At 35.4% G+C, this 27541-nt stretch overlaps 1 protein-coding gene across 3 annotated transcripts in view; it reads right to left on the bottom strand.

Annotated features, from left to right (window-relative positions):
- The window catches only part of GOLM2 (golgi membrane protein 2), a 100060-nt gene that overhangs the window by 7448 nt on the left and 65071 nt on the right, over window positions 1-27541 (bottom strand). Inside the window, exons 9-10 of one of the 3 annotated variants that reach the window (XM_055316786.1) lie at window positions 2118-2285; window positions 1603-1743 (exon numbers count right to left, since the gene is read on the bottom strand). The exons of 1 other annotated variant lie outside the window; for it this stretch is intronic. In XM_055316786.1, coding sequence (XP_055172761.1) covers window positions 1709-1743; window positions 2118-2285 — 203 coding nt within the window. In that variant the 3' untranslated portion in view covers window positions 1603-1708. Of the gene's footprint in view, window positions 1-1602; window positions 1744-2117; window positions 2286-27541 lie in introns of those variants that run through there. One more of the 3 variants, XM_055316785.1, reaches the window with a different exon arrangement.

Below are 27541 nucleotides of genomic sequence, written 5' to 3'. Positions count from 1 at the left end.
AACTGGGGGTGAGGGAGGGAGAAGGGTACAGAGGAGGGAGAGAGAGAGAGAGAGAGAGAGAGAGAGAGAGAGAGAGAGAAGGAGGGAGAGAGAGAGGGAGAGAACTAAAGATAAATGTACCTATTATGGATAAAAGCCAAACAAAATACCTGAAATTTTGTGATAAAAGTCATTAATGTTAAGATAGCCTAAAACATAAGAAATTATTTGCTCTAATAAAAACCTCAAAATTATCCAATGAAATGATAAAAGATCTTATAAAAGAAAACCTAACAATGTTTAAAGTTTAAACTAAGTTTATAAGACCAGAAGTTAAGGGGTTATTATTCTAGTCACAGTTGAAGATAAAAACTCAATGAGAAAGCATAAAATTATTAGTTAACAACATTTACCCAGGGTCCTATATATTATAAATACTATGAGGAAGTGGGGGGATGGGTGAATATAAAGGCAGAAAAGGATACAAACAAAATATAAGGCAAAATAAATGAAAATTCCTGCCCTCCAAGAGCTTACAATCTAATTTGTGATATGATATATATGCACAAAAAAGCCTGAAAACAATGTTATAAATAATTGCAAAAAAAATCCAAACAAATCACAAAAGCAATAAGAAAAAATGGTAACATTTATGAAAAATGGATGAGATTATAGAAAAGGTGGGTATAATTTATTCAATGGCTCCAAACAGTGTTTGAGAAGGTCTCATTAATATATCCTTGTATAACTCTTAGAATTATCTTTTTCTTTTCTTTCTTTTTTTTTTTAAAAAGGATTATCTTTTTCTATTCCCAAAAACCATTCTTCCAAAACTATGTAGTAACGAAATGTACTAACGAAATGATGCCTGTGAAACAATGCCTGCGTGGGAGTCAGTCTCTAGTTTCCCTTTTTCTATTAACTATGTAGCATTTTAGGAGAACTACATTTTCTTTTGAGTTTTATAAAAACAAACCCTGTCGGGTGCCTTGGTGGCTCAGTTGATTAAGTGGCTGCCTTCAGCTAGGGTCAAGATCTCTGGGTCCTGGGATCCAGCCCCACATCCATCCCCTGCTCAGCAGAGAATCTGCTTCTCCCTCTCCCTCTGCTCCTCCTTTTGTGCCCCCCCCCCCGCCCACCCCTTGCTGGTGTGAGTGCACGTGCTCTTTCTCCAATAAATGGATAAAATCTTAAAAAAAAAAAAAAACAGAAACAAAAAATCACCCTTATCATGAACCTAAATAAAATTTGATTACTTTAAAAAGAGTTAAAGGGCAAAAAAAGAGCTAAGGAAGAAATTAAGGCAGTTTACATTAGAAAATATTTCATGCATCACTTTATAAAATCTAATACATCACACATTACGTTCATAATCAACTTTTACAGAAAAGAGAAAAACTTCCACAAATATTACTAAATGGTATTAGCAGGCAAAAAAGAGGCCTAATAACTTGCAATAACGCAACATACTCTGATATGCATGCATGGGTAGGCTGCATGCACACAGGTAGATTCTGAACTTTTAATAACTTAAAAGCTCAGAAGTTACACAGTTAACAAGGAAAATATGTTGAATCTGTGTATTAAACATGAAACAGACAAAACTTTACAAATCATAAAATATAAATTTTCAGCTCAGAAAAAATTTCAAAAACAGCCTTCCTATACTGAATTAGTAGTGAGATAATCTTATATTCATTGTAGAGGAGACTTCCTTTTGGTGCTTCCCTTATAACAAAAAGGCTGTCTGGTCAATATTTGTACCTAAAATAATGAAATTTTTTCAGATGTGAAACTGGAAAAGAATTATTTTCTGAGAATATTTGCTTTACATAAACTCTAGAGCTATTTCAAGCAATTTAAATCTAAAATTTCTGAATATTGTTGAGTTTCAAATTATAACGATATCAGTAATACATTTAAGATAATTAAAATGAAAATACTTAAATAAAATAATTAAAATCTACAAATATGACTATGATAAAATTGTTTTCAAAATAAAATTGAAAACTACACAGGATCTCTTTGTATTAAGAATGTAATTCTACTAATAAGTGGGGAAAATTCTACACAAATTCAACCAAAAAATTTAGAGGTGGGTTTCACGGTCACAGCATGGAGGCCAGGCCCACGCTCACCTTGGACGTCTTCCTCTCCACCATCACCATCTTCTTCCTCATTGTAAGCCAGCTCAGCCTGCTTGTCTGCCTCGTACTCACCTACGTTACCATCATCCCCATTATAATCCGCCAGTTTAGAGCCATGCTGCGGATCAACAGGGGATTCATTCTCATCAAAGAATCGGCCTGTGAAGTAGGTAGAGGATTAATTCAAGAGTAAAGAGAGAAGAAAAGAAGGGACCTACACTGGAGGCAGACCAGAAAGTAGACAAGTGAAACCTGGCAACTTTCAGGGTACTGGTTATAAAAAAGATACATTTTGGGAAGGCTATCCAAGACAAAAAAGAAATAAGAATGAAGATTGAAAATAATTTTTTAAAAGAATTTCTCTTTTGTGTTAATTTCAGTACTTGCTACTTAAGGTTTGAATATTTTCTGAAAGAAAAGGTTACCATTTTCAGGACTGTATTCCTAATAACCAATGACTTCTCCAATACAAGTATTTATCTAATTTACCACTTTAGGAGAACAATAAATAATCTTATTACTAGATATAATACATATTTGAAATCTGTAGTCATTTGCTGCTTTATTAAACATCACTTTCTATTAATAATTTTGGTACTTTTCTTTGTAAAAATAAACAAGTACTAGGCAGACTAGTTTCTTTTTGGACGCTAAGACAAACTAACACAACTGATGGCTCTATCAAGTTCCTTCAGTGATAGTGACTTATGATAGTCTTGTATTTCCAAGGAGGGATGGCAGAAAGAATAAACCATCAGAATTCCTAGTGGTATCTGTTTTGAAAAAACATCCCAAGTAATTCTGACTTATTCTTTCCCATTTCCTAAATAGGATTTTTAAAAGTCAGTGATACAGGAAGCTTAAGAAAGTTGACCTACATGAGACTGTTCCATTGCACACATTCATAAAAATAAGAAATCAAAAAAAGCAAAAGACATAGCACCTACTGTAGAAAGCTATTCAACAATTAAGTATTGAAAATAAAAATGTTAGGCACACTAAGATCTGACTCACAAAAACAAGTTAAACTCTACTTTGACATTAAACTTAAGTAGCATAAAAGTAAATTTTATTTCCAATTCCTAAAATATAAATAACAGTAACCTACTGGCAATGGAAAAATTTAAGAGTTTTAAAAAATTGTAAAAACTTTCTATAATAAGTCTTAATTTTTTTAATTAAAAAAAAGTACAAATGGAAAGAATTATGGAGGTATTGGTCAGTTCTACAAATAGCTCACCACATTATCAGGCCAATATATTTCTAGTTTTTGGATAAAGAGTCAATCAGGAAAATAGTTAAAAAACAAATCACACTTACATAGGCTTTCAATGATAAGGGGTTTTTACACCAGGAGACTAATGGGGGCTAATAAAAAGAGCATAAAATCATCTTATATTTATTCCAGAATAAGATGACTTTATTATTACATTATATGTTCAATTAACAAAAGGGAAAAGTTGATAAAATAGAGTTAGAGAAAAGAAATGGATATAAAAGAGTTAAAAAGGAAAAAACAGAAATAAGAATATATAAGCTATTTGTGAGATAGACACCTTGTCACCTAATGATAGCTATACAAAACAAAACATTTTGGTGGCTTTTGTTATTATTTCTTTCTCTAACAATAAAACAGATGATACCAATGTTATAGAGATCTACATTTTCTTTTTAAAAAAGCATTATTTACTATGGACTAAACATCTGGAGCAGTTAAAACATCCTTATGCGATAAGAAACTGCTGGGTTTTTTTATATATAAATTTTAATTTTAATATGGCAGTGAATTTCACAAGGTATATCATTTCCTCTAAGAAATTCTTTTACATTTTTTATCAATTATGAAATACAGAAGACTAAAAAGTTAGTCTGAAAAAGTTATTGTAAAAAATAGTTAATATTATCAGACATGGTACATTAGCCAAAAAAATCATCAACCTATACTTATTATAATTTTCCAACAGAACAATTTATAGTTTCTTTCTTTTATAGGTGTTTGATGATCTGACTAGCCTGAATTCAGTCCTAAAATTATAATACTACAATTAGTGACACTAGCTACTAGACAGAGATAACCAGAAATCAGCAACAAGAATGATTGAGAAATCAACCACAGGGGTATCTGGCTGGCTCAGTTGGTGGAGTGTGAGGTTCTTGATCTCAAGAGTTGTAAGTCTGGGCATTGAGATTACTTTTTAAAAATCTTATATATATAAAAAAAGAGAATGAATGAGCACACCACTGTCCTTTGCTAAATAAGTAATTTGTGCTATCATATGTACAGAATTTTCATTTTTGGAGAAACAGCTAACCCTTTGTATAGGGTTTCCAACATTATGATAGACAATAAGTAAGAAAAAAAGAACCAGTTACACAACATTGCCAGTCAAGTTGCGACATCAAACTTCACATTAAATAGTGAATGACTATGACAGTATAAATGAAAATGCATAAGTATAACAGGCTGCTAAATTATATAATGGTAAGGCAACACATTTGCAAAAAAGAGTTCTATAAGGGAGAAATTTGTGTGGGTTAGAGCTAGAAGGGAAGGTTTCAAAAAAGAGGCAAATATAATGAACCATGACAGAGAGAAGGAAAGAAACATTGGAAGAATGGGTTAAGAAAGGAGATGGAGTATTCAGGAGACAGTAGGTAGATTAATTTGACTGGATTTATATGAGAAGGTAGAAAGAGGAAGTTTAGACAAGAAAATTAGGAATAATTATGGCAAACTTTTACAGATAAAGATCTTAAGGGGTCTCCTACATCCCCTTCACAAGGTCATTGTTAGAATGAATGACAAAGTATATGAAAGTACCTACAATGCTTTTTCATACAACAAAGACTTGCTAATGTATGTGCAAGGTATTTGCTGTGCACTGAGACGCAAAAATAAACTTTCCATCTCCACTTCTGATAACTCATTGTAGTAAGGGAGACAAACATGTAAACAAATATTTAGAAAGTGATGCTATGTGTGTTATACCAAGTGACCTAGAAAGTGACATCTGAACATGGAGACTATTGCTATCATTAGTTTCTATTTGATAGAGAAGTCTGGACTTCAGGCAGGTAAGGAGCTATGAGGACTTAGACTAGGAAGATTTGACAGGAAATTAGTTACGAACAGGTGAATCAAATACATTTAAAAATAAAAACTGAATACATGGTACAATGAAATGGAAAGACTCAAAGAATAATTTTATAATCCTAGCCTGGAAACTAAAAATAAAGATATTCATACCTAAAATGGAACAATTGGAAGGGTATGGGAAAGCAAATGCTTTAGGTATACTGAATTTAGGGTTACAGTAAGATATGCAAATAAAAAATTTTATAGATGCATGGAAAGATGAAATTAGACTCTACAAAGTGAGGGCTAGATGTACATACTTAAGATTCATAAATGTAAAGATGATTGGTTAAATTATGAGAAGATAATTTCCATTAGGAAATATTTACAGAAAACAGCTACAAGTCAAAGGAATGATCTTAGGTAATGACTGTATTTAAGAAGGGAAAAAGAAAGTAATGAGGGTAAAGTTATCACATGAGGGTATAAAACTGATATGTTTCAACAATAATTAAATATTGTATTTGATCTCTGAAGCATTTTACCTATTTATTTTTTATTTTTTTTAAGATTTTTTTTTAAATTTATTTGTTCATGGCAGAGAGAGAGAGAGAGAGAGAGAGAGAGAGGCAGAGACACAGGCAGAGGGAGAAGCAGGCTCCACGCAGGGAGCCCGATGTGGGACTTGATCTGGGATCTCCAGAATCACACCCCAGGCTGAAGGCGGCACTAAACTGCTGAGCCACCGGGGCTGCCCGCATTTTACCTATTTAAAGATTAATTCACTTCTCTCTTTCAGTAACCACAATGTTAAAACTGTGCCCACCTAGATGAGTAATATGGTAATTATATTTCGTTTGGATCCCCAAATTTCCTTACATTTTTGCAAAATTCAATTGTTTACTTGACTATTATTTTCATCCTGGTAGCTGCTTAAAAGTGATTAACTTATCAGTGACAAGATACTAGCTCCAACCCAACAATTTAAACACAAGAACAAGAAGAAAGAAGCAACATACGCTCTAGCTACTGAAAAGTCTTCGGGTGGTATCAAGTTGTAAAAAAAAAATCATAAGAGATTGGTTGATACACTTTTCAATTCACTTTAAACAACATAACTTCATACAGAATGATAGGTATTCTGTAAAACACCTTAAACATCAGACTACAAACTTCCAAACCAGTAGAAAACGAAAGGATGATGACAAATAACTGCAACACTTCTCAATCACAAAATCTAGTTCAATCAAGAGAACTAGACTGTATGTTTTAATCTCATACTGGCAATCAAACCAAGATAAGTCACTTCTTCGCTTCATTAGCTCAAGTTCAATCACAGGTTTCAACTTCTCAACTATTATATGAAAAAAAGGCTTATGTTTTTCTAGTCATTCTTTTAATATATTATCACTATTATAAACAACATGAATCAATCTGAGTTGGTCATAATAACTCAAGAGAGAAAGAAAAGGAAAGTTTATTTTAAAACTTTCCTTTAGAATAAAAGGAAAGTTTATTCTGAAACTTTTCCTCTAGAAAAAGAGGCAACTTCTTTTTCTAGCCTTCATCTACTCCTGGTATCCACTTGTACCATTCATTTGGAAATCAACATACTCGAATAACTCTTACATTATTCAATTTAACACCTACAGTTTTGACTTCTTCAAGTATCCCTAAGGATCCAAAGCATGTGATAACTTATCATCTGTTGAGACATGAGTTAGAGTTGTAAATGCTGGAATGGTGAGGTGTGCAAATTATGACAGAAATGTTACTGTAGGCTTTCCCCACAAAGCAATGTAGAGGGAAAACTGACTGGCTTTAGAATGGCTTACTTTGGTTTCATTAAGAGGCTCATTACGGGACAAAAAGACCATACTTATTTTACATCTAAAATAGGACCTGCATGTAGTAGGTACAGGAAGTAAATCTATGGACTTACAGAAGGTAAAGAGAAACCAGGAAATGAAAGCAACAAGGTAGCTGGAAATTACATCTAACGGCATCTGAACAATCTGACAATCATCACCCCGACCCCCATTTCCAATGCAGAGGTTCAACTGCTCTTTCCTCTTCTTTACTTTATCCACAGGCTATATTTTTGTTATTTTTAAAGACTAATTCTATGAGGGGGAGAAGAAGAAAAGGGAAACACAATTTGATTTGCATCAAGGTCAAATACTGTTTACCTTTTGCTTTTATCCTCCACCAATCCTACTGGACTAGTCTTAGAAACATTATAAAATAAAGGGGTCTGAGGTGGGAAGTATTTTGCTAATTTTTGAGTAAGTAATATCAGGCACACGTCACGTATTTATGACAAGTACATTAATCTTCTTATGCACATTAAATAACTGGATGCTCCATTTCAACTTCAGTATTCATTTTTTCAACTTCAGTATTCAAATATTCTTTAAGTCAGAATAAACAAGGCTGTAATGTAATTAACAAATTCTTACATGCCAAATATGATTGCCTTTCTGAATTCACGTCATGAAAAAAATGTCATCTCAAAATAATATTGTAGCATATTGAAGAAGGGAGCAAACAATTTCTTCAAATATTTGAGAAAAAATTTTAACTTTTTAAAAGTAAGCTTGCCACCCAACATGGGGCTTCAACTCACAACTCTAAGATTAACAATCCCATGCTTTTTTTTTTTTTTTTTTAAGATTTTATTTGAGATAGCAAGCAAGCATGCACGAGCTGGGTGGAGGGCAGGGAGAGAGGTAGAAGCAGGCTCTCCACTGAGCAGGGAACCCAATGTGGGGCTTGATCCCAGGACCGTGGGCTCAAGACCTGAGCCAAAGGCAGATGTTCAACCCATTGAGCCGTCCAGGTGCCCCAGATGTCCCATGTTCTACCGACTAAACGGGCCACATTTATAAAAATTTGTTTTGTTTTGTTTTGTTTTACACATTTTTCTTTATAAAGTAGCACTATGATCCATACTTTACAAAAGTTTGACAGATTTTTCTATTTATTAAATATTTTCAGATATACAGAGAAGTGTGGAGAACATCCATGTTTCTCCATCATCCAGAACTTTGTCTAATTAAAAATTTGTTTTGCCATATTTGTTTTAGAACTTTTAAGATTTTACTTATTTATTTGAGAGAGGGAGGGAGAGCGCACACAAGCAGGAGGGAAAAAGGGAGAAGTCGATTCCCTGCTGAACAGGAAGCCCAACATGGGGCTTGATCCCAGGACCATGACCTGAACCCAAAGCAGACGTTTAACCAACTGAGCCACCGAGGCGCCCTGTTTTAGAACTTTTCATAAAGAAAACATTACAGATATAAAGTTTCCTAGTACCTCTCCCTAGCATTCTCCTCCTATCCCCAAATAGGCCAAACATCCCCATGAAACTTTATGTATTCATTAATAAATAATATTGATGGGATGCCTGGGTGGCTCAGTGGTTTAGCGCATTGCCTTCAGCCCAGGGCGTGATCCTGGAGTCCTGGGATCAAGTCCTGCATCGGGACCACATGGAGCCTGCTTCTCCCTCTGCCTATGTCTCTGCCTCTCTCTCTGTGTCTCTCATGAATAAATAAATCTTTTAAAAAAATAATATGGATTCATAAGCCTCTAAACTTTAAATATATCACAAATGGGCAGGAAAGAGTTAACTTGGCATGCCTGGTTTGCTCAAACCCTGTACATTCCAAAGAAAGGTTTGTCTTCAGGACTGGTGGTTGGCTGGAAGCTGGCCGCAACTTCTGAGCCTATGGAATGTTCTGCCTGATAAGTATTTTTGTATGCCTGAGGCCTTGGGCCATGCTATACTAGGATGATTAGATAAGTTTATTCTAACAAAGCAATCATTGTTTATATTTGGTTTTGCTAGGTGGAGGGTGGGAAGGCTAGAGTCTGAGTAACTGAGTAGCTCAGTCACGAGGCCATTGCATGACATGTGGGCACTACATGACTGACCCCCAAGAAAAACTCAAGGATCAAGTGAGTTTTCTAGGTTGACAACATTTCACACATCTTGTCACATGTTTGCTTGGAGGATTAAGCAAATCTCCATGCAGCTCCAATGGGAGGGGATACCTGGAAGCTTGCCATGTGCTTTCTCCTGGATCTTGGCCCATGAGCCCTTTCCATTTGCTGATTCCAATCTCTGTCCTTTCACTGTACTAAACCACAACTGTGAGTATAACTCTTCTGTGTCCTGTGAGCCCTTCTAGTGAATTATCACATGTAAGGGTGATCTTGGGACTTCCAGCACATTATGCTTTTGAGATTTATCCAACTGATAAATGTGGCTTTGTTCACTCATATGAACTCCTATATATATAATTCCATTGTATGTATATGGTACATATGCCATGATTTATCCATTCTTTTTTTTAAGATTTTATTTATTTATAGAGATAGATAGATAGATAGATAGATAGATAGATAGATAGATAGATAGAGAGGCAGAGACACAGGCAGAGGGAGAAGCAGGCATCATACAGAGAGCCTGATGTGGGACTCGATCCAGGGTCTCCAGGATCACGCCCTGGGCTGCAGGCGGAGCTAAACCGCTGTGCCACCGGGGCTGCCCCAGATTTATCCATTCTTATATTGATGAACATTTGTTTCCAATTTTCAATGTAATATACAATGAATATTCTTGTACGGGTCTCCTAATACATATGAAAATGTTTTTAAGTACATATAAGGTGCTAGGTTGTAGGGCATGTGCATCTTCTCATTCTTATGATTGATCTTCTGATTAACAAAAGTTCTTAATTTTAATAAAGTCCAATTTATCATTTTTAAAATTCATGGTTAGCTTCTTGGGGGAGGGGAGATTAACCTGGTTTAAGAAATCTTTGCTTATTCCAGGTCATTTAGATATATTTTGTTTCTTCTAGAGGTTTTATTGGCTTTATTTTTTTTTAATTTTTTATTTATTTATGATAGTCACACACAGAGAGAGAGAGAGAGAGAGGGGCATAGACATAGGCAGAGGGAGAAGCAGGCTCCATGCACCAGGAGCCCGACGTGGGATTCGATCCCGGGTCTCCAGGATCGCGCCCTGGGCCAAAGGCCGGTGCTAAACCACTGCGCCACCCAGGAATCCCGGTTTTATTGGCTTTAAATTTTAAATCTGCAATCTATCTTGAATTTAATTGAGTGTACTGTGGACATAGGAGAGCCAAGGTTAATATTTTTCCATCTGGCTACTCAATGGACCCAGTACTACTTATTGAAAAGTCTATTCTTTTTTCCATTGCATTATATTATCAACTTTGTCATAAATCAAGTGACCATATATATGTGGTTAATTTCTGTATTCTCCAATCTGTTGGAGAATTCTGTCTATTCTTGTCCCAATACCATATTGTCTTGATTACCTCATCAATAAGATTTTTTTTTAAATTTTAGTTACTTAATCATGAGAGACACAGAGAGAGAGGCAGAGACAGGTAAAGGGAGAAACATGATCTCTGTAAGGAGCCCCAAGTGGGACAGGATCCCGGACCCTGGGATCACAGCCTGAGCTAAAGGCAGACACTCAACTAAGCCACCCAGACATCCCTCACTAATAAAGTTTTTTTTTTTTAACTAATAAAGTTTTATAAAAATCTTGATGTCTGGGGATCCCTGGGTGGTGCAGCAGTTTAGCGCCTGCCTGTGGCCCAGGGCACGATCCTGGAGACCCGGGATCGAGTCCCACGTCGGGCTCCCGGTGCATGGAGCCTGCCTCTCTGTGTGTGACTATCATCAAAATCTTGATGTCTGATAGAAGTCACTAAGTTTCATTCTTCTTTTTTTTAATTTTATTTATGATAGTCACACACACACACACACAGAGAGAGAGAGAGAGAGAGAGAGAGAGAGAGAGAGGGGGCAGAGACACAGGCAGAGGGAGAAGCAGGCTCCATGCACCGGGAGCCCGACGTGGGATTCGATCCCAGGTCTCCAGGATCACGCCCTGGGCCAAAGGCAGGCGCCAAACCGCTGCGCCACCCAGGGATCCCAGTTTCATTCTTCTTATAGATTATCTTGGCTATTCTTAGTCTTTTGCATTAACCTATATATTTCAGAATCATGTTATTTCCGCCAAATTCCATCCAGTTACCACCAAAAAGAAAAAAATTCTGCTGGGATAACGAACGGAATAGTATTGAAATTCTAGATCAATCAGAGAAGAACGGACATTTTTAAAAACACTGAGCCTTCCAATCTATCAACATGGATTTATTTATTATTTTTTTAATAAGAATGTATTTTATTTTTTATGATTTTTTTAAAGATTTATTTATTTATTCAGAGAGAGACACAGACACAGGCAGAGGGAGAAGCAGGCTCTATGCAGGGAGCCTGACATGGGACTCGATCCCGGGGCTCCAGGATCACACCCTGGACTGTAGGTGGCACTAAATCGCTGTGCCACTGGGGCTGCCCTCAACATGGATTTAGTTATATATCATCTGTCAATAATATTTTGTAGCTTATATAAGTTCTTATGATGATTATTTTGTTAGATTACTTTTCAAGAATCTGATGTATTTCATGCTATTAAAGATAGTTTTTTGGGGTGCCTGGCTGGCTCAGCCAGTGGAACATGCAACTCTTGATCTTGGAGTTGTGAATTTGGGCCCCATGTTGTATGTAGAGATTATTTAAAAGAAAAATCTTAAAAAAATAAAATAAAATAAAAATCTTAAAAAAAGTAGTTTCTTTTTAAAGTTTCACTTGATATGTTTTTGCTGATATATACAATTAATTTTTTTCTATTAGCCTTCTAATAACTTTGCTAAATATTTAACATTTACTTTAATAGTTTGTAGATTGTTTGGAGTTTTCCACATATAAAATTATACCTGCAAATAATATCAATTAATCAGTTTTATTTCTTCCTTTGTAATCCCCATACTGTTTATTTCCTTTTTTGTACTTTGTATCATTGATTACACCTACAGTGAAAAGTTGAAAAGAAGTGATGATAGTGGTTATCTTAGTCTTCATGATTTCAAAGGGAAAATTTTTGATAGTTTCCCATTAAGTGATGTTTGTTATAAGATTTTTGTATATACTCTATCAAATTAGGGAAACTACTGGCTAGCTCTAGTTTGTTTCTAGCTCTTTGTGATAAACAGTTGTTGTTTATCACAAATATACGTTGAATTTTTTTTGTTTTTAATATTTTATTTACTTATTCATGAGAGACACACAGAGAGAGAGGCAGAGACACAGGCAGAGGGAGAAGCAGGCTCCATAAAGAGAGCCCCATGTGGGACTCGATTCTAGGACTCTGGGATCATGCCCTGAACCAAAGGCAGACACTCAACCACTGAGCCACCCAGGTGTCCCGTGTTCAATTTCTTCAAATTCTTTCTTTGCACCTATGAGAAGCAACTACTCAATTTGTCTCATATGTTTTGTTAATATGGTGAATTATATAGACTGCTTTTTAAATATTACATAACCTTGCATTCTGAGAATAAACCCTACATGGTCATCATGCATATCATTTTTATCTATTGTTGGATCTTATATGGTACTATTTTATTCAGTATTTTTAGATGTACTATGCTGGGAGGGATTGCCCTGTAATTTTCCTTTTTCATAAAATATTAGTTTTGCCATCCAACTTACACTGAATTCACAAAATAAGTTGGGAAGTGTTTCCTCATTTTCAGTTGTCTGAAAAAGTTCACTTTAGTTACAGCCAAATACAGCCAAGGTTAGATTGGCTGTATTTCTTGAAATATTTGGAAGAATTCATAAGCAAAACCATTTGGGCATTAAAATTTCATTAAGGGAAGATTTTAAGTTACAGATTCAGTATCTATTTTTTTAAAAAAGGATTTTATTTTCAGGGGCACATAGGTGGCTCAGTCGGTGAAGCGTCAATATTTGTCTCAGGTCATGATCCCAGAGTCCCAGGATCAAGCCCCACATCCGTCTCCCTGCTCAGCTTTACCCCTCCCCACTGTTCATGCTCTTTCCCTCTCTCAAAATAAATAAATAAATCTTTATTTAAAAATGTAAGGATCTGGGATCCCTGGGTGGCTTAGTGGTTTAGCACCTGCCTTTGGCCCAGGGCGTGATCTTGGAGACCCGGGATCGAGTCCCACATCGGGCTCCCTGCGTGGAGCCTGCTTCTCCCTCTGCCTGTGTCTCTGCCTCTCTCTCTCTCTCATGAATAAATAAAAATCTTAAAAAAAAAAAAGTAAGGATCTGTATACACTTACTTGAATAAACTTGATAATTTTTGCTTCAAAATTTCTAGTTTTGATGAATTTTAAGTTTTGATAGAAGTATATTAAAATCTTTCACATTAGTTTTTTTCTTTTAAGATTTTATTTATTCACTCATGAGAGACACAGAGAGAGAGGCAGAGACATAGGCAGAGGGAGAAGCAGCCTCCCTGCGGGGAGCCCGATGTGGGACTCGATCCCAGGACCCTGGGATCATCACCTGAGCCAAAAATAGACAAACCACTGAGCCACCCAGGTGCCCCTCTTTAAATTTTCTTCTTTTTTTCAAAATTACCTTCTTTTCTTCTTCTATCCATTTTTTTTAAACTTTATTTTATTTTAATTTATTTATGATAGTCACACACAGAGAGAGAGAGAGAGAGAGAGGGGCAGAGGGAGAGGGAGAAGCAGGCTCCATGCACCGGGAGCCCGAGGTGGGATTCAATCCCGGGTCTGCAGGATCGCGCCCTGGGCCAAAGGCAGGCGCTAAACCGCTGCGCCACCCAGGGATCCCTCTTCTACCCATTGTTTGATGGAAGTGGTACCTTGTATCACTTTTTTTAAAATATCACTATTTTAATATTTTATTTTTAATAATATTTTATTTTAATTTTAATCACTATTTTTTTAGTGATTACCCTTTTTTTAAGTTTTTATTTTTTATTTATTTTTTAGGTAGGCTCCCTGCCTGACATGAGACTTGAACTCATGACCCCTGAGATCAAGAGTTACATGCTTTACGAACCAAGCCAGCCAGGTACTCCACCCCCTAATTTTTAAACATACATAATTTAAACATTTTTAAAAACAAAATTACAAAGTATTCGGTATTACTATTTTCTTTCTGAGAGGGACATGAACTTTGTCACTTTACTCTTGAATACCTTCTTTTATTATTATTTGCTGTTTTTGCTGTCTTAACACAAAAATAATTTTAAGTCAATAATGAAATTCATCAATAAGTTTGATTAATTTGAGTTCCCATTTTTGTAGCTATTACTAGCCCTCTTCAATTTTTTTTACTAAAGATTAACCTTTATCCTTCTTTCATCAAGTGTGTCTTTGAGAGGTAAACTCAGTCTTATGTAACTGAATGTGTCCTGATTTTATCCTCATTAGGTGGTATAACATTCTAACATTCTACGTTGGTAGTTATTTTTCACTCATTACACTGAGGATATTATTCCATTATCTTCTGTCATTTGACTTGTTTATGAAAAAGTCTACTATCAATATAATTGTCATTCTTTGGAAATAATCTATGCCTTCTGGTATCATTTAAGTTTTTTTCCTTTGTTTTTGGATACTCTGAAGCTTTTCTACAATGCCTAAAAGCAAAGCAGGCACATTTATCTGAAAATAGTGTCTTTAAAAATATATATATTTTTAAATATATAAATATATATATATATTTTTAAAGATTTTATTTATTTATTCATGAGAGACACACACAGAGAGAGGGAGAGGCAGAGGGAGAAGCAGGCTCCATGCAGGGAGACCGACGTGGAACTTGATCTGGGTCTTCAGGATCACGCCCTGGGCCGAAGGTGGCACTAAACCGCTGGGCCATCGGGGCTGCCCTAAATATATACTTCTTAAGATTTTATTTATTTATTCATGAGAGACGCAGAGAGAGAGAGAGAGGCAGAGACAGAGGCAGGGGGAGAAGCAGGCCCCCCACAGGAGCCCGATGTGGGACTCAATCCCGGGGCTCCAGGACCCTGCTCTGGGCTGAAAGCAGACACCCAATGACTGTTCAACTACAGAAAATTCTGAGCTCTTCAACTTCTTCAAAATTATTTTCAAGTATTAATTATCTACCAGTTCCTCCATTCTCTACCCGAAACTGTTATTAGACATATATATATTCTGCCTTAATATCTCTGTAATATATACATATGATATATTTGTCTCCATATCCATCTCATTGCCATTCCGTGCTATATCCTTGGTAAATATCTCAGTACAAGCTTCCAAATAACTTATTTTAGTCAATTATTTTCATGGTCTAGCATCTCATAGACTGATTTTTATTTCAGTGACTGTATTTTTCATTTCTAAAATGTATAACTGGTTTTTATATTTACCTGTTTTTGCTTTCTCTCTGTTTCTTCTTAATCTCTTCTTTTTTTGAGTAAGTTATCTCTTCATTTACCACTTTGAGCATCCTTAAACTTAGTTTTTAGCAGACTGTTAGATAAAATTCTTTTCACATTCCAATTGTTGATATGGTGGCTATGTCCCTTAGCACTAATATTTTTCACATTTTAGAGTTTTGGTTTACTCACCCATTTTCCATGTATTTGAGGTATTTATGCTTTCTCTCTTTTTTCCTCTCTGTGTCAACCCATATTATTAAGTTTAAAGACATTTTCACCCAGTTTCCTAGTTGAGAATGAGATTTATAATCACATTTCAGAGTTTCTAGTCCATGATGCTACTGGAGATAGCAAAGATTTGGTATAAAACCAATAGTGGTGTGGTATGATCATGCACCATGGTCACAAGGTGCATCTGCAAGTTTCTATCTCTGTAAGTCTTCAGATTGCTAAATACTACAGTCCTTGAGAGCAGCCAGCAATAGCTTTATTTTCTGTTTCCTTTGCCAGGTGAGATGGGGCAATAACTAAGTCCTGGCTTTAAACAATAAGCATGGCTCCTATTTTATTCTTGAGCCAAATTCCTGGAAACTTACATTTCCAGACCTGAGAATCATAGGTTCAATCATTCAGTTCCTTTCATTATCTAGTATTTTTGTTTCTCTCTCTCTTTTTTTTTTTTTTTAGTATTTTTGTTTCTTGAAAGACCACAAAAATGTTAGCATTGTTTTGAGATTATCAGTACCTTTTTAGTTCTCTTTTTTATATATTTTGTCTATCACATGTATATATATATGTATATACTCTCAGATACTCTAGCTTGTCTCTCCAGTATTGTTCAGGAGAATCATTAACCTTGGTTAAGTAAACAAACACCTGCTGCTACTGAAGCATACCATACAGAAAAAACTCATATGAAAGGCAGCTTCATCATTGCCTATTGTTTCAAATAGGTGTCTTTGCAACTTTCAGTATGAAGCTAATATTTGAAAAGAACTGTTTTCTCTACTCAAGGCATCTAAATATACAGAGTTATGTTGCTCCTACTGGCAAAGAGGTAGGATTTACATGAATTTTCAGTTTCAACTACTTTGGAGGATGTCTCACTCCCTCCTTGAAATATGCCTCCAGGATACTTTGAAATATCACCTAAACTCTATTTTGTGTTATAATATAGCCTACATTCTACATTTTAAATTAAACCAACCCAAATAGATCTTCCAGATATAATGAAACATGCCAACAAATTAGCCATTTCCACATGATGTAGCAATACAAAATTTAATTTATAAAAATATACCAATAAAAATATGATATGCTAACATAAAAAATACTAAATTTAAAGCTGCCCAAAAATTGTGGTGATTGTTGTATAAAATCTAAGATTGTTCCTCCCATATCCAGACAGGAAAAATTATAGCTATAAATGCATAACGTTCCACCTCACAGGTATTCAATAAAAGTTTATTTAAATGAATATATTAGTAAGAAAAAGAAATGTGAAGATTTAAGTATCTAAAACTTAAAAATTAAAAAGTTTAATACCTAAAAACTTAGAAATTAAAGTGATAAACCAAAAAAAAAAAAATAAAGTGATAAACCACCAGTAGCAAAGAATAAAATAAGACCGATTAGAAATTAAACAGTGGCAGGGGCACCTGGGTGCTTCAGTTGGTTGAGTGTCTGACTCTTGATTTTGGCTCAGGTCATATCAGGGTCATGAAATTGGGCCCTGCTATGAGCCTAGGCTCTGCACTCAGTGGGGAGTCTGCTTGAGATTCTCTATTTCTTCCTCTGCTCCTTGTCCTTTACTCTCATGTTATTTCCCTCTAAAATAAATAAATAAATCTTAAAAAAAAATTAAACAGTGACAAAATCAATAGCTGGGTTTTTGAAAACTAGAAAAAAAAAAAACTGATAAATGGGCAGCCCCGGTGGCCCAGTGGTTTAGTGCCGCCTTCAGCCTGGGGTGTGATCCTGGAGACCCAGGATCGAATCCCATGTCGGGCTCCCTGCATGGAGCCTGCTTCTCCCTCTGCCTGTGTCTCTGCCTCTCTCTCTCTGTGTCTGCCATGAATAAATAAATAAGTAAAATCTTAAAAAATAAATAAATAAAACATTAAAAAAAACTGATAAACTACAATTTAAAAAAGAATGACTATATAAGTTTTAGGTCTAAGAATTTTAGAATAAATTAAAAGTAGGGAAGTTCTCATAAGCATATATTAATATAATTTATGACCAAGTTATTTTATGTGACTATCTACAGAAATAAAAAATTCTAATTTGATACAGTAAGTTTAACAAATATTTAACAAATGCCTACTATGTAGATGAAACCTCTTGCCCCCAAGAAGTTACCACTTTAATACAGAAGGCAAGTAAATGAACAGTTACAGAATTCAGGACATACTATCCAACATTGCTGGTTCTTTAATGTTTTGTTTTTCAGATTTAAGGAAACCCTTTTCTCTTCTCTCTTAAGGGATCTATAACTTAAAGCAACTTGATAAAATATGCCTTTGTGAATAAATATCAAACAATTTCTTTTTCTCTCTACCTGATCCCTCTAGAATTAAGTAATCTTATATTCATGTAATATAGTTATTTGGGTAAGTTCAGTAAGAAATCTGTTCTCTTGGTATTAGGACACTTGGAAACTTTGGGTATATTACCAAGAATCTGACTAAATGTCATACTTGTGAATGATGCATAAAATCCAATATGACCAGACAGCTTTACAAATCTAAGGTTGACTATAAGGAGTCATTATTTATAAAGCACCCCCTTAGAAAGACCAGCTTGTATCAGGGGTACAGGGTTCCCAGCCTTGTAAGTGAATCACAAAGGTCAGTTCCTGGTAGGCTCAGGAAGCTCAGGATCTTGGGAACCTGGAGAAGAGAGGAATTCAAATAGGTCTACAGGTATTGCAGGCAAAGTCTGATGGCCAGTCCTTGGACTTGGCTTCCTAACCTCCAGAGGCTTTTAAAATTAGAATCTGAGATTCCTTATGAAAAGTTCCAGCAAACAAACTCAGAAGACCTCTGTGGGCAATCACTACTCCTGCTGCACTCATTATGTAAATAATCGGATATATATATATATATATATAATCACATAGTATATAATTATATATAACATAATATATAATTATAATATATAATTATAACATATTAATATATTAATTTATTTTTATATAAAATAATTATATAATTATACATAATATGATATATATATATATTTATTCATGAGAGACACAGAAAGAGAGGCAGAAAGATAAGCAGAGGGAGAAGTAGGCTCCCTACAGGGAACCTGATGTAGGACTCGATCCCAGAACCCCGGGATCATCCCCTGAGCCAAAAGCATCTAGATGCTCAACAACTGAGCCACCCAGGTGTCCCAATCAGACCAATTTTAATGAGACTAGCCTTATTTTGCAAACAAATTAATCTTACTTCGATTATCTTTGATAGAAATGGTGGTGACTATAGAGAAAAAAATGATGCTTCAACAAAAAACTATAGCAAACCCTTGTAGGTATTAAATTCTAGTCCTATTCATTGTCTTTAAGATTTTGTTACCTACTAGGGTGCCTGGGTGGCTGAGTCGTTTAAGTGTCTGACTTCAGCTCAGGTCATGATCCCAGGGTCCTGGGATCAAGCCCTGCATTGGGCTTCCTGCTTGGTTGGGAATCTTCTTGTTCCTATCGCTCTACCCTTCCCCCTGCTCGGGCTCTCTCTCTCTCAAATAAATAAAATCTTAAAAAAAAAAAAAAAAAGATTTTGTTAACTACTTGCTAACCAGACTGCATCCTGAATCCTTCTTGTTTCCCCCAGTATCTAGCTATAACTCTTTAAAGTGTCTAATTTTTCTCCCACCTTCTGATTTTGAATTACTAAAAATTAAAACTGTCCTTTTCCCAAGTCCTGCAAACTGAAGCTGGACAATTTGATGTAAACTTCAGAGAAATCACCAAAATGGCTATGTATGGACAAATTTTGTGCCTTCCTATGTGAGCCACTTAGAAAATTCACCAAATCACCTGATGACATTGCCAGACACATTCAAAGTATAAACTATGAAAATCTGTCATATTTCCAGTGCCTTGTCCATATTCCATCTGAAGATGCTTAAGTCCAACATCTAGAAAAATCTTAACTGACTGACTCCTGGGCTAAAAAACTGGTTCCAACCACTAACCGTTGTTTCTCTTTTGTTTCCCTAGACACTCAGGATTGTCTACCAACTCAGTTTCTGGAATGTTATATTTCTTGAGGTTTCAAATGGGGGAATGACAGAGTTCAGAACATACTGCCCCCAAATACAATGCCTTGGCATATTAAATATTTTAAGCTGGGCAGCCCGGGGAGCTCAGTCAGCGGTTTAGCGCGGTTTAGTGCAGCCTTCAGCCCAGGGCCTGATCCTGGAGACCTAGGATCGAGTCCCACATCGGATTCCCAGCATGGAGCCTGCTTCTCCCTCTGCCTGGGTCTCTCTGCCTCTCTCTATGTGTCTCTCATGAATAAATAAATAAAACCTTTAAAAAAATGAATATTTTAAGATGAAGGAATTTGAGAAATGGTATGTGAAGAAAGGACTTTCTGATCTTCCCCTGAGGCAGGTCATAAAACTCTCACGTGAATGGTACCCTCCCTATACCTAGAGGAAGCATATATCTTTATATCCAAGACAGAGTAACACCAAGAAGAACCCAAACAAAGAGGTTTCGCTACGTTTCCCCCAGCTTACTACACTTACTTTTTATCTTTTGTCTTATCATATCTTTCCACAACTTTCCACTTTGTACCTGACCTAGCATAAAAAACACTCAGTTTTAACCAATTCTCAGGTCTTCATTTTCTTACAAAGTGTCCTGTGTCATTAAAATTTACACCAAATAAATCTGTATGCTTTCCTCCTATTAGTCAGTCTTTGTCAGTTTAATTTTCAGACCTGGTCAGAGACTCTAAGAAAAGTGAAGGAAAACTTTTCCTCCCCAACAAAAGTTTATTACAGAATATGTAACATACACTAGTGAAAGTATGTTCATCGGATTGAAGAAGTATGAGAAAGGAATGACTGGTACGGTCAAGATAAGTAAGGATATGAAGGACTTTACCAAATAGGTGACAGCAGAACATGGCTTTAAAGAATGATTAGGAATTTGTTAGAAAAAGATGGGATGCCTGGGTGGCTTAGCAATTTAGCATCTGCCTTTGGCTCAGGAATGATCCCAGAGTCCTAGGATCAAGTCCCACATCTGGCTCCCTGCATGGAGCCTGTTTCTCCCTCTGCCTATGTCTCTGCCTCTCTCTCAGTCTCTCATGAATAAATAAATAAAATCTTAAAAAAAAAAAAAAGAAATAGAAAAAGAAAAGGAAATATTAAAGAATATTTCCAAAATTTCAAAAGTAGAGAAGGTAGTGTGATACAGTAGAAAAGCAAGGAACCTGAAGGGATATAGATAATATTCCTCGTTGTTCCACTGTTTACCTCAAGCAAATGAAACTTTTTGGATCTAATTTTTTTTTTCCTCCTGTGAAATGGAATCACATTAGAGAAAAGTGTCAAACTTTAATGTAAATATAAATAGGGTCTAGTGTATGGGCTAAAATTCTAACAATCACAGATGATATAGATGCTGCTGGTCCACTGACCTATACTTTGTGCAGTAGGGCACTAGATCATTTCTACAGGGGTTCAGGGTTCAGGACACACCCTGTCAGTTACGTGTCTCCTTTGACTCAGGTCTTGACCTCGGGGTCCTGGAAGGAGCACTATGTTGGGCTCCCTGCTTATTAGCAGGAAGTCTGCTTCTCCCCCTTTCTCTCCTCCTCCCCATCGCTCATACTCATGCTCTGTCTCTCTCTCTCAAAAAAAAAAAAAAAGAAAAGAAAAGATCATCTCTATAGGTCCCTTGTATCTTAAAAATTTATTTCAAATAATTCTTCTATTATTTTGAAACTTTATAGATAAATGTGATTTTGAGAAGGATAAAATCAAAGAAGAGTGTTAGAAGTTTAAAAAAAAAAGAAAATTATAAGGCAAAACTACAGTTAAAAAATAATTTCCCTTTATGACTAAATAGTGTTTACTCTGAAAAAGAAATATTTAATAAAATAACTTTCTTTCTTTTTTTAATTTATTTTTTATTTTATTTATTTATTCATGAGCAGCAGAGAGAGAGAGAGAGAGAGAGAGAGAGAGAGAGAGAGAGGCAGAGACACAGGCAGAGGGAGAAGCAGGCTCCATGCAGGGAGCACAAAGTGGGACTTGATCCCGGGTCTCCAGGATCACGCCCTGGGCGGAAGGTAGTGCTAAACCACTGCACCACCCGGGCTGCCCAATAAAATAACTTTCACAGTTAACATGATAATATATATTTCAAAATCCTTATAATAAGAATTCATCAAACATACGAATAAGCAATTTAAAGGTGCAAGAAATGAGAAATATCAAAAAGTAAATTATAATCTACATAATAGTGATGTACAAGTTGAAAATACAATGAAAAACAGTCTCATTTTTAAATAATGAGAAAAAAGCAATTAAATATTTGGACATCAATTTAACTCAGGAAGTCAGATATTTATTCAAAGAAAAGCATAAGACTACAATGAAGCATGAATAAATGGAGTCCTAGATGTAAAGACTAAAGATAGTAAATAATATAACACTACTCAATTTAATCTTTATATTTAATTCAATATACAGGAAAATTTCTTTCCTTCCTTCCTTCCTTCCTTCCTTCCTTCCTTCCTTCTTTTTCTTTTCTTTTCTCTTCTTTCTTTCTTTTTCTTTTCTTTTCTTTTCTTTTCTTTTCTTTCTTTTCTTTCTTTCTTTCTTTCTTTCTTTCTTTCTTTCTTTCTTTCTTTCTTTCTTTTTCTTTCTTTCTTTCAGAGGAGAGGGGTGGGAGAGGCAGTGGGAGAGGAGGAGAGAGAATCCCAAGCAGACTCCATGCCCAGCATGGAGCCAATCCACAGGGCTAGATTTCACAACCCCAAGATCATGACTTGAGTCATAATCAAGAGTCAGATGCTCAACTGACTGAGCCCTGGGCACTCCTACAGTAGGGTTACTGAGGACTACTTATATACAATTTGATAATAGTGAAATTATTCTGGAAGGACAGAGAAAAAAATTAATTTTTTTAAATTTCTAGGTTTAAATTATTATAAAGCAGTTTTCAAACTCATATGTGATATTGTGATTTATGGTAAGAAATATATATTTGGCCTTCATCCCTTTCTGGCAAAGAGCTCCCAAAACATTAGGAATTTCCTTTGTGTCTTTTGTTATGCTGATAAGGTTAGTGTTGGAAGGAAGCTAAGGTTGGAAACCAGCTGCCAAGATAACCATGTGATTAGAGGGTGGGAACTTTTAGTCTCACACTCTCAACCTCTTAGGAGAGGGGAGGAGGGCTGGAAGTTGATTCAATCACAAATTGCAAGGACTTCACCAATCACACCTACGTGATGAAGCCTTCCATAAAAACCCAAAAGGACAGGGATCAGAATGCTTCTGGGCTGGTGAGCTTTGGGGAGAGTGATGCACTTGGAAAGGGCTTGGAAACTCCACACTGTCTCCCTATACCTTCCAATACATCTCTTCTATCTGGACGTTCCAGAGTTCTATCCTTTTAGAACAAGGCTGTTATCTAGTAATTAAAATAGAGTTCTGTGAGCCACTCTAGCAAATTAAGCAAATTCAAGGAAGGGATAGTGGAACCTCAGATCTACCATCCATCCCTTGGTCAGAAGCACAGACAACATCTGGACTTTCGAATGGTATATGAAGTGGAGGAGAGGAGAGCAATCTTGTATGACTGAGACCGTAATCTCTGAGATCTGAGGCTATCCTGCAGTAGATACTGTCAGAATTGAGTTGAATTGTAGGACACCTAGGGTGGTGTCTGAGAATTGGTTGGTCATGTGGGAAAAACCCATACACATCAGAACTGGTATCAAAATTGTTACATTATGGTAGGGAGAAGGACAAGAATTGGAAAAAATAGAAATTCTAAAGATAGGTTAAAAATAGTGCAATAATTTAATGTGCATATGTGAAAAAACAAAAGAAAGACAAACAGAAGAAAAACAAAGGATTAAAATTCTGGGACAGATGGTTATCAGGATAGAGAGAAACTGGGACGCCTGGGTGGCTTAGTGGTTAAGCATCTGCCTTTGACTCAGGGCCTGATCCCAGGGTTGGGGATCAAGTCCCACATCAGGCTCCTGCAGAGAGCCTGCTTCTTCCTCTGCCTGTGTCTCTGCCTCTCTCTCTGTCTCTCATGAATAAATAAATAAAATCTTTTTTTTAAAAAAAAAGGATAGAGAAAAATTAATTTGGATCACTGTAAATTCCAAAGAAGTCAAATAATCTGTTAGGGGGAAAAATAAATGAAAACTGAGTAGCAGCCCATTTATGCTCAGATAAAGAACAGATGATTTTAAAAAATGAAGGTTCTCATTAGAATGAAGATGGATATGCCTGAATATATACAAATAAAAATTCAATGCATCAAGATCAGCTAAGTTGCAGGATACAAGATCAACAAACAAAAATCAGCATAACTGGAGAAATGTGGAGAAAGAAACTTTGTGCACTGTTGGTAGAAATTTAAGTTGTATACAGCCACCATGGAAAAGTTCCTCAAAAAATTAAAACTAGAACTGTCATATTATCCAACAATCCCACTTACAGTATTTGTCTAAAGAAAATGAAAACATTAACTCCGAAAGATATATGCACTCCAATGTTCACTACAGCATTATTTACATTACTCAAGAGATGGAGGGGCACCTGGGTGGCTCAGTGGGTTAAGCTTCCAACTCTTGATTTCAGCTCAGGTCATGATCTCAGGGTCATGAGACTGAGCCCCATGTTGGGCTCTGTGCTTAGTGCGGAGTCTGCTTGTCCTTCTACCACCTTCTGCTCCTCCCCCTGATCACATGCTCTCTAAAATAAATAAATAAAATCTTTAAAAAAAAAAGAGAGAGAAAGATGGAAACAACCTAAGTGTCCATCAATGGATAAGTAAAGAAGTTGTGTGGCATATATATCCAATGGAATATTATTCAACCATAAAAAGAAGGATATCTTGCCATTTGTGATAATATAGGTGGAACTTGAGGACATTATATTAAGTGAAATAAGTCAGAGAAAGATAAATACCATATGATTTCTTTTACACATTTTTTTTAAAAGAAAAAAAACTCCCACAAACTTATAGATACAGTGGGCAGATTGACAGTTCCTAGAGGTGGAGGTAGGGATGGGAGAAATGGATAAAGGAGGTAAAAATGTTTAAACAAAACAAAACAAAAATGCAGCTGATGTAAAACAGGCACAGAAATTCTGAATCATATTCAAAGTATTGACTTTGTGTGTATATACATATATACACGTTTATATATGCTGATGTAAAATATACATATAATATATACAAAACACTGATGCACAGCTATTATTTCTACAAAAATGAAAATATCATTCTAAATTTTTAAGATGAAACCAAATATTACATATTTTTTAGAAATTTGTATAAAAATTAGAACTTCAAAAGCCAAGGAAAAAATCAGTCATATTTCTGTGCATTAGCAACAAACAATCTGAAAAGGAAATTAAGAAAAGAGTTTATAATAACATCAAAAAGAATAAAATGCTTAAAAATAAATTTAATAACCAAGGAGGCACAAGACTTGTACACTATAAAATACTGCTGAAAGAAATTAAAGATATTCTGAATAAATGGAAAGACACCCATTTTCATGGACTGGGAACTTACTATTGTTCAGATGACAATATTCCTCAAAGTAATCTACAGATTCAATGTAATTAAAATCCCAATTGCCTTGGAGTACCTGGTTAGCTCAGTTAGTAGAGTATGTGATTCCTGATCTCAGGGTAATGAGTTCATGTACCACATTATGTGTAGAGCTTGCTTAATTAAAAAAAAAAAAAAAAGCCAACTGTCTTTTTAGTAGTAATGACAAGCAGATCCTAAGAGTCATATGGAATTGTAAGATATCACAAATAATCAAAATAATTTTATAAAGAAAAACAAAGTTGGAGAACTCACACTTCCTAATTTTAAAACTTACTACAAAGTTATAATAATCAAAACAGTGTGGTAGTGGCATCTGGAAAAGAATTGAGAGTCCAGAGTAAACCCATCTAATTAATTTTCAACAAGGATTCCAAAACTGTTTGATGGAGAACAAAGAGTCTCTTCAGCAAAGAGTATGGGACAACTAATACTTGCATACAGAAAAATGAAGTGGATTTTGACCTCAATATATATAAAAATTATATTAAAAAAATAATATAAGAAATAGATCAAAACCTGCATATAAGAGGCAAAACTATAAAACTTTTATAAGAAAACACAGGGGGAATCTTTATAAGCTTTGATTATGCAAAGGTTTCTCAGATATGACAATAAAAGCATGAACAACAAAACAAGAGATAAACTGGACTTCATCAAAATTAAAAAACTTTGTGCATCAAAGGACACCATCAAAGAGTAAAAAGATAACTCACTGAATGGGCAAAAATAATTGCAAATCATGTATCTGATGAGAGTCTAGTACCCAAAATATATAAAAGAATGCTTGAAATTCAACAACAAACAACCCAATTTAAAAATGGGCAAAAACTTGAAGACATTTCTCCAATGAGGATTATACAAATGGCCAATGAATACATAAAAAGATGCTCAATGTCATTAGTAATAGGGATATGCAAATGAAAATCACAGTGAGGAGCACTTGTCTGGCTCAGACAGTGGAGCATGTAACTCTTGATCTCACGGTTGTAAGTTAGAGCCCCATGATGGGGGTAGAGATTACTTAAAAATAAAACCTAAGAAAAAAAAAGGACATCACAATGAGATACCACTTCACACCCAATAGGATGGCAACAGTGAAAAATAAAACAAAAAAACCCAGAAAGTATTAATTGTTGGCAAGGATATAAAAAAAAATAACTGTCATGCACTTCTGGTAAGACTGTAAAATGGCACAGTCACTGTGGAAGATAATTTGGCAGTTCCTTTATAAAGCTAAGCACAGAATTACCACACAGCCCAGCAATTCCATATCTAGGTATATACTTGAAAGAATCGAAAACAAGAGTTCAACAAAAACTTGTAAATGAATGTTCATACAGCACTATTCATGACAGACAAAAAGTGGAAACAATTCAAATTCAAATAAATGGATAACAAAATGTACTCATACAACTGAATATTATTTAGCCATAAAAAACGCTGCACAGACTGAACCTTGACAACATCATGCTAAGTAAAAGCAGCCACACACAAAAAGTCATATATTGTGATTTCACTTATATGAAAGATTCAGAATAGGTGACTCCATCAAGTCAGAAAGCAGATTAGTCCTTGCCAGGGACTGTGGGTAGAAGAGAACTGGAATGGCTGCTTAATGGATACAGGGTTTTCTTTTGCAGTGATGAAAATGTTCTAGAACTAGACAGTTGTGATTATCACCCAACATTACAAATGTAGTAAACGCCACAAAATATACTCTTTTTGGTGAATTTTATGTGCATTTTGCCACAATTTAAAAATTATTTTTAATTTAAAAAATTCTTGCATGATAAACTATAATTCTCATGACAGGAAAGGCAATGGAGTAAAACTGTGGTAAAAGTAACTTATAAAAGGTTAATATCTAAATTATCTATAAAGATTTGACACAAAGATATATGCTCAATCTCCAAAGTTATCAGGAGAAGTGGTCAAAAGTGACACACAGGGCAGCCTGGTGGCTCAACCTGGAGACCCAGGATGGAGTCCCATGTCAGGCTCCCTGCATGGAGCCTACTTCTCCCTCTGTCTGTGTCTCTGTTTCTCTCTCTCTCTCTCTCTCTCTCTCTGTGTCTCTCATGAATAAATAAATAAAATCTTTAAAAAAAAAAGTGACACAGATTATATAACAAGAAATAATTACTATAAAATTCTTCACATAAAAATGGAGAGGCCACCAGAAAGTAAAGGCTTATTAAAACATCTTT

This window comes from Nyctereutes procyonoides, unplaced genomic scaffold (genome assembly GCF_905146905.1).
Source record: "Nyctereutes procyonoides isolate TBG_1078 unplaced genomic scaffold, NYPRO_anot_genome, whole genome shotgun sequence".
NCBI classification, from domain to species: Eukaryota; Metazoa; Chordata; class Mammalia; order Carnivora; family Canidae; genus Nyctereutes; species Nyctereutes procyonoides.
The sequence above is the reverse complement of the archived record's forward strand: the minus strand, read 5'-3'. Positions and strand labels throughout refer to the sequence as shown.